At 37.2% G+C, this 14,102-nt stretch overlaps 1 protein-coding gene across 5 annotated transcripts in view; it reads left to right on the forward strand.

The window, feature by feature from the left end:
• Positions 1-14,102, forward strand: part of sema6bb (sema domain, transmembrane domain (TM), and cytoplasmic domain, (semaphorin) 6Bb) — a 168,227-nt gene that overhangs the window by 63,337 nt on the left and 90,788 nt on the right. For 2 of the 5 annotated variants that reach the window (XM_044128682.1, XM_044128683.1), the window contains one exon: positions 13,945-14,072. In XM_044128682.1, the coding sequence (XP_043984617.1) occupies positions 13,964-14,072 (109 nt within the window). In that variant the 5' untranslated portion in view covers positions 13,945-13,963. Of the gene's footprint in view, positions 1-13,689; positions 13,862-13,944; positions 14,073-14,102 lie in introns of those variants that run through there. The other 3 variants (XM_044128680.1, XM_044128681.1, XM_044128684.1) reach the window with 3 other exon arrangements.

The raw sequence follows: 14,102 nt of genomic DNA on the forward strand, positions 1-14,102 counted from the left end.
CTATTATAATAAATCCGCTTCTCCTCTTGATTTGCAACCAAAAAGGTCAAACAGTCTCTGGACGGGAACATATTGACCTATTAAGTTACCTCTGAGTATTTATTCAGGATAATGCAGGATGTCCTCAGGGAACATCAAGCCGAATAATCACATCAAGAGGGGTCCTGTTATGCTCCAGAACCTCTTATTGCCATTATCAGGGTTTCTACATTATTTATTACCATCCTAAGGATTATCGCCCTGTGTGTTTTCCCCTCACGGACTTTATGGAGCCTCTGGCCAGTGATGACTGGAGTAGCTTTTAGCCTCCTGTCAGTCTTGGAGTGTGTGTTCTTTTCATTTTTAGTGCAGTGTAACTTGGTTCCTCCTACAAAGACAGTTTGAGTATGATTTATGGACTCTGCCCTGATCTCTGTCCCACTAATGACTAGTGTAAACTGGAGGGAAGTCAAAGGTCACAACTATCTCTGCTGTCGAGATGTAACATGATGTTTCTGCTCATTTCAAGAATTGTTTTGATGATCAAAGCCATTCTCTCATTAAGTCCCAAGTCCTCCTGTTAAGATATTTAGCACACAGCAAAAGAAGACAGACGTGTTCTGATGTCTCAAAATACTTTCGTTAGTTTAGGGAAGTAAATATATCATGACAAAGCATGTAGCTGGCAAGATGCAATGATGCTTTAAAAAAATAATCTTCACAATGCTGAGAATGGACGGGCAAGTCGTACAGTAATGGCAGGCGATTCGAATGCATTGCATCTTGAAAGGTTTAGGAAATTCTAATAATCTGCCGTAGGTGAGTAATGTTGAGGATATTGACCTATATAGATAACTAGTTGGTGCCTTTGTCTATGTTTTGATTTTAAATATGATTTTTTTTTTTTTAAGTTAGGCACTTCAAGCCCTAATTTTGTAATGACTTGGCAAAACAGCACATAGTGCATAAAATTTATCCAAAGATGTTCTTTGACTGAAATACTCAGTTATATGAATTTCTGCAAAAGTGATATTCTTCCTAGTGAAACCATGTGAAGTCATGCTCTTGACTTTTGCTTTTGTCTGACGTCTGACCCAATACTCCCTCGTTAAGAAATTTGGTTCAAAATTGAGTAGTCACAGTATTAGATTTTAAAGTATTGATAATCTGAAATGACATCAACCACATACATGTTAACTCTGTTGTTTTTCTTACCTTTTAATTTCTGATCTATTTTCTGAATTGGGTAAAACAATCTGAGATGTTACGTTCTTAAGTTTTTAAATAAATCAGCATGTTTATTTATGACAGTTGCAACAAACTCAAGTTCACAAATTTGTTCTATTATGTGTCTTTCTGCAAGGGTTTTGCTTTTACATAGGAACAACTGGACAGAATTGTAATTTTAAGTTTTCAGTATTTATACTGGATAAGCAACAAAATGAAACAAGTGAGTTTGAGTCCATAATTCCTTGTCTGCTGCAGTACTTTTATCCTCTTTGAGCTCATTGTTTCCTCCTACTATGTAGGAGGAAACAATGGAGTAGCTAGTTTTGTATTTTTGTGTCAAACGACCAGTTTTTGCTGCACATTGAGTTTGGCCACAGGTTTTATAGAGTAAAATCATTTTCCTATTTCCTCTTGTATATGAATTCAGACCCAATCAGGCATTTAAAACTTTTATATGGGAGATGGTTAGCACACACCAACATCTGCAGAGCTTATTATATAAACTACAACTCTTCCAAGGAGGATTTCATACAGCATCAGCGATGATGTAGAATCATTGTGATAATGTGCTGAAGGTGGGATATTGGAAACCGAAGGTTTTTAAAGAAACTGAGACCAATTTTAAGATGTCAGATGCATCTAAGTCAAATTTAGTTTAGTTTTTGATACATGCAGGATTTTCAAAACAGCTTTAGGGCACATAGTTACTTAATTTTGTTAGAGTTGTGTTATAAAATGCCACTATGTGCTTGGAAAATAAATAATACTTGCCTTTAAAATCTGACTGACCTGGATATCTGCAGTCTTGCATTCCTCCTAGTAAAGTTCATTTAAATTTAGGACTGCATGGAAACGGTTCAACACAGTCAGAATTCCTCATAAGGAAAGGTATGTGGATTATTAAAACATTAAAGTGGAACAAGACAACTCTGACGATAAAAAGGTGTATGGTTTTCAAAGAGCCTTCCAGAAACTCAGACCCATAATTAACATGCATATATTGTCAGACAGCAGTATTGAATCTTTGTTCTGGCTCTTTCTGATTGTGACTAAAGTCTTCTTCCTCTTTTTGTGAATTTGGAGGAGTGTGAAGGTTAATAACAGGGACACAATTTCATGTAGAGCTTTGGCAATACACAAATATATCCAATCAACAATAAGCTATCACAAGTGTTACATTAGCATTCTTTAATCTAGCACTCTGGTATCAGCCTTCTTTCCACATCTTCAAGGGACCTTATCTACATCTGTGAGGAAAAGAGGTTATCTTATACCAGCTCCATTCTTTACTCCCTGCTCTTACAGTTTATTTCAAAGGTACCCCTTGTTTCACAAGACAACTATTAGTTGTTCACTAAACAACTCAGGTCTCTGTAAAAAAAAAAAATTGCAATACAGTGCAAACACAATAATTGAGCTTAAAATTGTAGAAGTTTGGGACATAAAACCTTGATGTAAAGACTCCCACCACTGTTACCTCTACACAAACTGAAGAAGGAAAGAAAAAAAAAACAACCTCAAAGACAACATAAAAATGACGGAACAAACTGAGGCACCCTGAATATAAAGACAAGCTACTCCAAACTGAGACTTGTTATGATTGAAACTCAACTGTACCCAAAGATAATGAGACAAAGAACAAAGCCCAGAAATCAAAGTCCAGTGAACAATATAGACAAAGACCCTATCAGCAGTAGTCAGAAAGTAATGATGTGGTAGAGAGTCTCAGGATTTAATAACAGCAAAATGGGGAAAAGAGATGAATTTCTGTTTTGTTACCGAGGTCGAACATCTTTCTCACAAAATGCGTCTTTGCTATTTCTCCGTGCATGGGAAAATAAGCATTTTGTGCAAAAAGGTCACTCTTCATTCTTCATTTACCATCCACTCCTCCCCTGCTCCCTCTCTCCTTCCTGCTCTCTCTCCCCTCACATTCTGTCTCTCACTTTAAATGTGTGTGATGTTACTAAGGCTCCAGGATTTCATGCTGATGTAAATTTCTAGTAAACAGACCTCAGGTCACTCAAGTGCCAGGCAAAAGGGATGAAATTGTGTGTTCATAACTTGGCGGTGGAGGAAATTCCTTGATGATTTTTTTTGTTTTGTTTTTTTTTTTACACTTGGCCCTGAGAGGGATGAAAGGAGACTATTATGGTTTAACTTAAGCGAAGATACAATGCCCAGAAGAAATGTTTGCTTGCACTGGTTAACATTGCAAGACAAATATGCTTTTCATGTAATTTATTCCGTTGATACAAGAAAGAATATTTACTCAGGTTAAATACAGAAAAGCCCAAACATTCACATGGAATAACTATTGCTTTAAATCTCCTGAACAGTTGCCATTTTGGAGCAGATTGTTTTTTCTGATTTTTTTGCATTCATTCCTACTCAGTGTGTGGGTACATACCACCCATTCAAAACATGGCACAGGTTCAATTCATCTCTAGTTATGCAGAGTCAAATCTGGCTCCAATTCAACCCAGTTCTTTCCGATGGAACCAATAAAACCCAGTCACACTGTGAGATTCATGCCCAATTAGATAAAAGCCAACCCTGTCCTCTTTGTAATATATTGCACTCAAATTGAGTTGATCATCTTATGCCAATTCGTAAGGAGTTATTTATCCAAGGAAGGTGAGCCAATTGCATAAAGTCGCTGCTGTTGCAGCAGTCCTTCATCCGGACCAAGCATCTGGTGACAGTGGAGAAGAATGATTCCCTTCTGACTGCCTTCCTGAGATATTTTTTGCTGCATTAAACAACAAACATCACCAAATATATTACAGGCATAGAGATGCTCAATACATGGTACTTAAATAATTATACTGATATTTATTGTAGCCTAAGTAGCTCTTTGCTATGCTGATGTTGCATGCAGGGATAGTGCAGTCACCATAAATATGACATCTGTATACATAAACATATATATAGTGTTCATGTGTCCTGTGGTGAAATGCTTATAGATAAGAGCTTTGATGATTTTTCTTGGTTAATCATAGGGCTTTTTAGGACCATTTTTCCTGGAGGTCTCACTCTTCTACAGCACGAAGTCTCAAGAACAAAACAAATGTTTTGTAATTAAAGCCTGTCTGAGGGTAAAAAAAAAAAGAACAAGTCAAATATAGTAGATTTCAAACCACTCATTCCTATAGCAGTCATAACAATGTAATTTAAGTCATCTGTCAATGTGATTGCCAGTTTTTCTTGTTCCATGCTGTTGTTTTTCATGCAAGATTTTCACGGAGGCCTTTCTAAGTGCAAGCATTACCAACAAGATCCAGTAACAGTTCACTTAACGTCTGAAAATGGAGTAAAACAAAAGTCTCCTCGCTTTCTTCCTTTATGCTCCTCGGCGAACGGCGAGCTGATGTCAGGCGGTATTAGATTTCTACCAGTTTTGTCCATTAATCAAAGCAGAGTTGTGCTGTCTTTTTAAAGTAAAACTGAAAACGCCTGGATTGAAAAACTGATCTTGGAAAAACTTGGGGGAGAGGCAACCATTAAACTAAGGTCTTCAAATCTTTGTGTTAAAGTTTTAATATATGCAAAAATGAACAGATTTATAATGTTGATTCATTGGCAACGTAATTCTGGAAGACAATAGCATCAACAATATCGTTGAGATTTATTTCCACGGATAAAGATTGTGATACCTTTCCTGCGGCAGGAGGTTTTTTGATTTACCCCAGCAATTATTTAAATCTACAATCACTGACTACACAAGGAGTACACGTTGGATAAGCTGCATACCAGGCGAGTGATGAGCTTGAAGGTTCTTGCTGCTAGTCTGCTCTTGGCTCCCGGTGCAGATGAATCTGGCAGCACACGAGTCCTCTTGGCTCCAAACTCTTCCTCTTCTGAGTCTTTGCCTTTCCGTCTCTTCCATTCCACACATATTTTGGCTTTCCCCCCCTCTGTATTTCCGCTGTGACTCCTTCTCTCTGTTTGGATAGCTGGCTTCTCATATTTCACTTTGATTACACTTTATTTCTCCTTGTGTTGTGTCCTCCTCCACTTCTCTCGCCCCCCGATCTTTTGTGGTGGTGTTTGTTTTAATCTACGTCTTAAATCCCTGTTCCCAGGCTTATTTTTCACACCTTTTTATCCCCGTTCATCATCTTCTCCCTCCAGTTTCTTGTGTCATTGCCAAATGAAGGAGATCCGAGGAGCATTGGGTTTTCACCTGTCATTGATTTTACTCAGTCCATAAAGCAGCCTCTCCCGTCTCTCTAATAAGATTATTAGCCCAGTCTGCTGGAAATCTATGAGCTGTCTTTTGGTCCACATGGAAAAAGTGGAACAATCATAAAACTGCTCACATAACATCCTTCCTCGTGTTCCTGCACAGTTTCATGTTGAGAGGCCTGAAGGTCATCAGTGTCTCCCACTCCCCTGCCTGCTGGGAGCTGTAGTTTATTGGGGTTTTTGTTGTTGTTGTAATAAAAGGTGCTAAACAGTAATCGGCCTTGTCTGTCTTGTCCTCAGTTCAATATATTTTTAATTATCCACAGAGCCTGACTTTTTAAGGCGAGCTAGACTTGAAGTTAAGATAAGGGTCCTGCTGGTTTAATTCTCTTTTTTTTTTTTATGAACCATAATCACATTTCATTATGTTACTTAACATTCGAACCAAACTTCTAGTCAAACAACTGAACACAGAGCCAAAACAGATGCAGCAAATACATCAACTCAATTTCAATGAAGTGTATTTATATGGAGCCAATTCACAACAATCATCTGTAGGCACTTTACAGGAAATGTTTGCAACTAAATTATGCATACCTTTCGATTAATCCTAGTTGTCAAACAGTACAATAAGCTCAGTTATTTATTAAAAGTAGCTTAAAAAGTTTCTATCTAAGGAAACCTGGAAGATTGCACTGAGTCATAGACATCAGATAAAGGTCAAAATCTTGACATTCTCCTCTGATTTTCTTACGCTTCTCGTTCGTCGGCTCTAAGAGTCGGGTTGTTCATGAATGAATCAGAACTGCCGCGCTGATTGTTGTGCATATATTTTGATTATACCTGTTACAGACATGAATGCAATTCCAAGGTGATAGATCTGACTCGGAGAAAAGCTGTCAAAACTCTGATTATATGGGGCAACACATGACCACAGTTCAAAAACAAGATAAATTATTTGTAAACAATTCTCAGAATACACCCCGATGATCAGAACTGTCCAAGATATAAACGTCAAGCTCCAAGGTCAAAGCTTTTTTTAAACGTATTGCAACTATTGGCATTGGTATAAGGTATAATAAAGTAGGTAGATGGGAGGACAATGCAGTTTTTATGTCCTGAAAAAATCTGTGTGCAATCTAATTGCATTACTACCAGGGTGAGATAAAAGTGTTAAATTATGAACTTGAGAAAAAGTAGCGATGAACATCACGCTTCATTATGGAGTCAGTCTGTTAAATGTTCAAGTTAAGTGAATATACATTTTAATAAACAGAGCTTTTTTTAGACTGACAAGGGTTTATCTAGTTTTGTATATTTTCACATTGAGTATGAACCTTTTGAGCCTAATCTTTACATAAAAGTGAAACTACTTTATTCCACAAAAATCATCAGAAAGCCTTTTCTGCCCTGCACAGTGAATATTTCATAAATTTTGTACATTAGAATTATGTCTAAATAGTTTTTCATCTTGCCAGTAACAAACTTTGTGGCACTTTCCTCTTGGTACAACAGGTAAATATCTACAAAAATCTGGAAATAATCTGAAAAAGGACGCATCATAGCAAGGTTTTACAACGTAGCAAAAACCTTTTCAAAATGGAGACGTGCATGACTTTGCCTTTCTGATACGGGAACGTCCATAAATTGTGGACAATTTTGTGTATGTGATTTAAAGTTAGAAGCTATTAGCCGAGATGTGTGGAGCTTAACTAAAGTGCTAAATATTGGTGCACAGTGGAGAATGTTTGTATCTGATTATCTTTGAAGGTGAGGCATTCAGCTTCCAGGAGAATAACAGGTTGTTTCTGCTTTAGGGAGCAGAATGACTTTCATTTCTGAAAAATACTAAAAAATAAGTTGCTATGTTGTACTACACTCTGTTGGAGTCACAAAAAAGTTGCTACTTTTCAACCAAGTTCTCGTCCCTCGTTGGGTTCTGACTGCTAATAAAAATAACATTTTTACACAGCATCAACCATTTTTACTAACAAAATTACAAACTGCCTTAAAGCATAAAATAAAATGGGAGTCTTGAAGCGTAGATCTCTTTGAGAATCTTTCCACTCAGATCTTTGCAAAATTCACAGAAACCAAAAAATGAGTGAAGTTGTAAAAACTTCAAACCTGCACTAATTATGTAAATTATCTGCTTGGAAGAGCAAGAAGTTGTAAGCCCAGGAAAGCTACACTTAATTATTGTCTTATCAAAGTAGGATTGCTAATATGTGGTGACACACTGTCATTTCATCGTGCAGCAGCAATGGCACAATTTATTTTGATCTCTCTTAATTCTCTTCTTAATGAATATCACTTTTGGTTTGCTCTCAGTTTATGTTTTTGATTAAATATCTGTCTCTTCACCCACTAAATATGAGATGCATCGTTCTGACTTGCTAGCATTTGTGCCGAACATAAAACGTCAAACCTTTTCCTCAGAGATTTTCCACTGAAATAGTAGACTTCTGCAGCTGGTAAGGCTTTCACAATTTTCTGCCAGACAAACCCAGAACTAATGTTGACCCTTAAAGACTGGAAGCTCAATCAAGTTCAGATATGAGGTTAAGTGCAGAATTGGAGTTCAATTCGTGGATTGTCTCCTTTTTTTTTGTTCCTGTGAGTTCTTGTTGTTATGGGGCAGATGTTAACCTTGATGAAGCCAGTTGTAATAGATATTAAATCCACAGAAGAAATGGCAGACTTTTATTTCCTGTGAACAGAAGAAAAAAAAAAAACACTTTGCACTGTAGAATAGTGATAAAAGGATTGGATTGGAAATGGAGGATGTTTACATTCATATTTCTTCTGCACAGGCTTTCTGCAGCAAGGCGGCAAGTGTGAAAAAGGATTATATTATGCACTATTGCATTCTGATACCTTTGCATAATAGTTGAAACCATCTTGTTAAATATTTTAATCAAAAATTCCCCAACCTACTCCACCTTACATTTCCCCCCATTAATTTGGCTGCATTTCATTACCAGGCTCCTAATCTAGGACATGCATAATCTTGGCTTTCTTTAAACCCCCTTTTTAGTCCAATTTTGATTCTTCTTTTTTTTTTTTTTTCCTCCTGCAAGTCCCTCACAGCGGTGTTACAAAAATACATCATCAAGACTGAGGGTTAAGGCACAGTCAGAGCCGAACCGCTGCATAACGAGATAGTGCTGAAATTTAAAAAAGACTGAAAAAGAAGAGAAAGCAGGGGACACCATGGCAACTGTAATAAGTAACAAAAACATTTCAGAGCTCATCAGTGTCTTCATTTGATGATGATGTGTTCTTTTTTCATGCAAAGCACCCAGACCTGTGAAATACAGGGTCACCGTCTGTAAGCGGCATCTAATTTAACACCGGAGACATTCTTCAATCCAATTATTTTCATTCTTCCAATGTAGCTTTGTGCTCTAACCTGACTTGACTGTGTCTTCATTGAGGTTTTGCTTAATAGAGTAGACATTATAGATTTTTCAGCTAATTTGTAATGTAAATCAGCGGGAATGAGGAAGAATTTCTCTTAGTGGTACTTGATGATCTCTAACAACTAGGGGTCACAAATGGCTTAAACACCAAGATATTTTCAATTTTATACTGAACTAAATTGAAAAACATAACTGGTCTTTGTCTTTTGGGTGGGGATCTCCTTTATGAAATCTAAGTATTAGTTTGGGGTTCTGATCGCTGCCTTCTTGATTGATAATTTTTTTTTAAGTAGCTGACTGTAATAAACCTCTAATGTTGGTTGTTGCAGGTGTGTCGGCTCCTGTCCTGCATGTTTTAGGCATTTCCCTTTCCTAAAACAGTTAAGTAAATAGCTGAGTTATGTTCTGTTCTGCATAGGCCTCCTAATTACGACTGATTTGATTCAGGTTTGTTAAAACAAAGGACAATCTAAAACATGCAGAACATTGGTTCCCAGGAACGGGAGTTGCCCTGCTAACCTGTTCCCCATAGCCTATAGTTTTTTTACATTAAAACCTCTAATGGTATCAGATGTTTACATTATATCACTATGGAACATTTCAGAACCTGTTGCTTGCATTTTCTAATTGAAATAGTTCAAACTAAACAATGTAAGCTAAATAAGTTGGTATTTATCAAGGTGGTAGCAAAGAGCTCCATAAACAACGAGTTCCTCTGGTTAACTGAGCCTAAAATGAGGAACTTTGAGGAAAACTCTAAGCAGAAAAGGCTTCAAGGGGCAGCAATAAGGTAAAAAGGGACCAAAGCATTGGTGACTTACGATGTATTGTGTGTGAATATCTGTAATAAATATTGCTGATGTAGAATTAAGAATTGGTTCTGACAAATGGTAAATATTAAATACCCCTTGGTATAGCATCTTGTGCTCCTGCTGGTTCAAGATACTCATTTTTATGTTGCAGCTCAAGTTATGCTCGACAAACAGTTGCTTGCGATTTATTTTAATAACATCAAGCAGTAACTTGGCAACCTTGCAAGTCTTATAAATGAAGGCCTTCCCTGACTATGCATGTTAAAGCCCTGAAAACAAAATCTCTCCTCAGTTCCTCCAACTGTCCATTTACCTCAGACAGTGTCGTTTTTCTGCTAGTATTTTCCATGTCCTTGAAGCTCATATTGTGTGCCAACTTCCATATGAACAAAAAAATAAAAATAAAAAAATACATAGTTTGAACACAGAGGTTTGTGACACCCAGGTGTTCAATTAAGCGTTTTACTTCAAATGTTAAATTGGAGTCGCAATGTGCCTTGTCCAGTGTTAACAGTATGCAGAAGTACAGCTTTTACCTCACATAGATGCCTCTGAATAGACTTGGCTGGTGCCGTTAGTCATAATTACAGTTTTACACATACACATGCACACCAAATATCTCCCTCCTGCATTTGGTTTATGACTTGTGTATCTACTTATTCTGCTGGTCGGCGAAATACTATAGCCCAGGGTGTCTAATTATACTAATCGAATGCATACTGCCTGACATTTAGTCATACATTTTTAATAGGTGAAACAAAAGATTCTCTGATTGGATATACTATCTCTCTGACTCCTCATCTTCTCTTTGTGTGCGTCTTATTCAGTCTCACTTATCTCTCTCTAAATCTATCACTTTAAAGCCAATGAGTTTCTTTCTTCTCAGTGTGACTCTTTGACCTTCACCTCCTGTAATTTTGCTTGTGGGTGTTGAGTAATTAGCATGCCTCCCACTTTTATTCTGGTGTCAGTCCAGGGAATTTGAGAAATGTCCCATAAAGATTATGTGTCTTGATAAGGTTATGTCTGTGACTCCATTAAAGAGATGGGCTGCACAATGACTGTTTGTATCCTTCGGGGGAAGACTGAGAGCATCTGAGAAAGAAACTTAAAAAATGACCTCAGATGGAAAGCACATTTCAGCAGTGGAGAAAGCTTTTATAGTCTTTACTTAGATAAAAGAAGGAGCACTGCTAGGGTTGAGTCTTGCAGTTAAAGTAAGTAAAAAATATAGATTGTCCAAACAGGACAGTCTCGGTTTTTTAAAGAAGCGAGTTTGAGAAAAAAAAAAGAAAAAAAAAGGTGATGTCGTATTCGTCATAACCCATACATTTCTTCTTCTTATGTTTTTTATTTATTTAGTAGTTTTATTCATGCTGTCACTGGTGAATCATTAAAACTGCATGTCTTTATATTATTAGTCCATGAAAAAAGTTATTATACATGTACAAAGTATTCTTGAACTGATTTACTAGAAAAACAAACTTAATTTACTGAATTTATGATAAACTAAGATATTTTTAACAGCAATGCCATTTTTTTCCATTGACTAGGACAACTCTGTATGTTTTACTAATAAGCTGGAAATGGTGTGTTAGAGGTATTTTTTATGTTAAAAAAGGTTTACTCAGAACAACATTTTTTCAAATATGGATACTATTAATAGCTTCTCTGACAAAAACCAGATGCGTGGAGATACTTAAAGCCATTTAAGCAATTATCTATGCAAGCTGTTGTAACATCAAGGTAACTTCAAAAGCAAAACTTGCTTGTCATTTGATTGTTCAGGTTGCGAAATAAACATATTTTTCAATATAAACCTCTAATTTGATTGTGCTCTGAAACTACACTTCACCATAGCCATTAAATTATTTAGCCAGAAAATTGGATTTAACAAAACAATGAAAGAAGCTAACGGTAAATGACAGGCAAAAAGTAAAATAAATAACAGCTGGCGTCATATATGAAACTCTTGTTGTTTAAAGTATTTGACTTTTCCAGCCAACATCTGCTTCCTTATTACATCTTTCTTTGACCGTCCATGAACAGTAACTAATAGGCATCATTGCTGGGAATCAAGACAAACCAAAGGAAAAGCAACAAACAAAGCTGCATCATTTTATCGTCAGCACAGATTGCTTTAGGAGCCACAAAAATTGTCTGTTGCCACCTAAAACCTACTTAAAGCAGCCAGTATAGGATGATGTTTGGTCGAAATCCCTTTGCCTCTGTTACAAATGGAAATCTCAAAGCCAGGCAAGATTTAATTATTTTGTCTTTTATGGCTGTGATTTTGTGACTAGCTGGAATTCTGCAGCAGGGCAGAAAAAATAAAGCAACCGCTGCTTGTATATTTGTTATGTGAAAGAATGTGCTAGCACTGTTCAGTGACCTTGCAGATGCTTTCATTGTTGCAGGCTTTCTATCTTACAGCTGCTGGGGTCCATTGATCGTGACCTACAGATTTGATAACCACTAATGCATTTTTTTTTTCTCTCTATTCAGTAATTTTTGTTCTACTTGTGTTTCCAGAACTGAATAGACCAAATAAAAGACTTTTAATACGTCTCTGGAAAAAGACTCCACATTTCTGACTGTGCCGTTAATTCAAGCGAAAGCCTACTTTCGCCATCCAGTGCTGCATGCAAACATGGGGCCTGCTAGCATTAATTTAACTTAAAATCTAATGTAACAAACAAAATATTAACATGAACGTGATTTTTCTCTTTCATCTTTTTGCTTGGTAAAATTACCATTGTATTGTTCTGAGATTATATCATTAAGAAAATATTGTATACTTTTCACCCAAATAAACAATAGATGGTGTAAAAAAAACAAATCACCACATTACTTTACAGCCTGTGGCAGAAATACTGGCTATTTATGCTACATTTTGATTGGATCTATGGCCTAATAAATTCAAATTTTTAATTTGATTTAAAAAAAAATAGAATAATTATTTCCATTAATGAGTTAGTTGTTTGACCTTAGTGATCTCTTCAGTAATTGGCTTTAGAGAAAAATAGGACAAATTAAGGATTAGGATAGAAGTAGGAGAAACAGAACTTATTGTTAGTGGCAAAATTTCATCTGAAATTGTCTAAATATTTTGAAAATCATCATGATTTTATCTTTTAATGTGAACCTTTTCATAAGCCGATTACATCCCTTGGGTTCAGCAATTCTCCAAGTTATCCACTGTTCAGTTATTTGCATAAATTCACACAATGCACATCTGTGACCACAGTGAAATGACTCTGCATTTTGCATAAAGAAATTCAGCTTTGGCTATTCAAATTGCGAGATGTTGCAATTGTGCACGACTGCAAGAAATGTTTTGTGTTTCCAGTGGTTGGAATGGAGACTTTTAAATCTCATTACTCGACGAGAGGAGGAGTGCTCATTTTCAGGAATCTTCAAATTACTGTGTGTGCAGTTTAAGTGAAAATACAATTTGATGCCAGCAGTGGATGATAGACCTGACACATTCTTAAAGATGAGTCAGTAACAGCTCGACAAAGTGCCTTTTGGAAACACTTTGAGTCACACATGTGCTTTTGAAGCAAAATTGCAGTATCAGGACGTGGAGGCTGTGGTCAGCCACTTTATATCCTTTGAGGTTTGTGGCCCAAGTCAGTAGCAATCCCTGAAGCTTTTCTCCAAAGAGGCAGAGCTGGGGAGTCATTTTCTAGATTGATGGTGGATGGTAGCTTCATTTAGGCATCATTTGTATTTCCACACGAATTACATAGCAGAACCTAGATGTACCTCGGTGCTGCTTGATAAAAGAAAAAAAAAAAAAACAGCATCAGTTTAAGCCACTCTGGCAGAGAGGTGATTTGTGTCGCTGGAAGGCATTTAATTTAAGTAAACCACCTCTTCTCTCCCCTTCTCAGTCGCTTTCATATCCTAGATAATGCCTGACGTCTGGAGCTCTTCACTCACTCTGCCCCTTTGGAGATTTGGTTTCATCCATGTAAATGACATATCTCTCTCCCTCCCCGTCTCACCCGAGATCTTTAGCCACTCCTCTGCTCTCATGTGTCTTACTCAAAGGTTTCAGATGTGTCATATTGGTGTGATGTTGGATGCCACAGTGATCAGAGCTGACTAGACTAGTTCCACCACAGAGGATGTCTTAATCCCCGTGTTGGAGTGGCCACTTATCTCCCTGCACATCTCAGCATGGAGATAGAGGAGCTTTGGGGGTACAAAAAAAAAGAAGCGTCAGTACGGAGAGCCAGCCTGATTGTGCAGCAGCTCAGTGTTGTGTTTTACTAGTTTATTTAATTTGTTTTCGTATTTGTTCCCAGAATCCGCAGTTGTGTTGCGATGGCGGCAGGGATCTCTCACTCCTTGTTCCTGATGTGTTGGATCCTCCGAGCAGCCAGCCTGGCATTCCCAGAGGAACCCGGACCCCTGAACTTCATCCCCACTGAAGGTAATGACCTCCTGGCTTTTCTGTCTTGTA

The sequence above is a fragment of the Gambusia affinis genome, linkage group LG10 (genome assembly GCF_019740435.1).
Source record: "Gambusia affinis linkage group LG10, SWU_Gaff_1.0, whole genome shotgun sequence".
Taxonomy (NCBI): Eukaryota; Metazoa; Chordata; class Actinopteri; order Cyprinodontiformes; family Poeciliidae; genus Gambusia; species Gambusia affinis.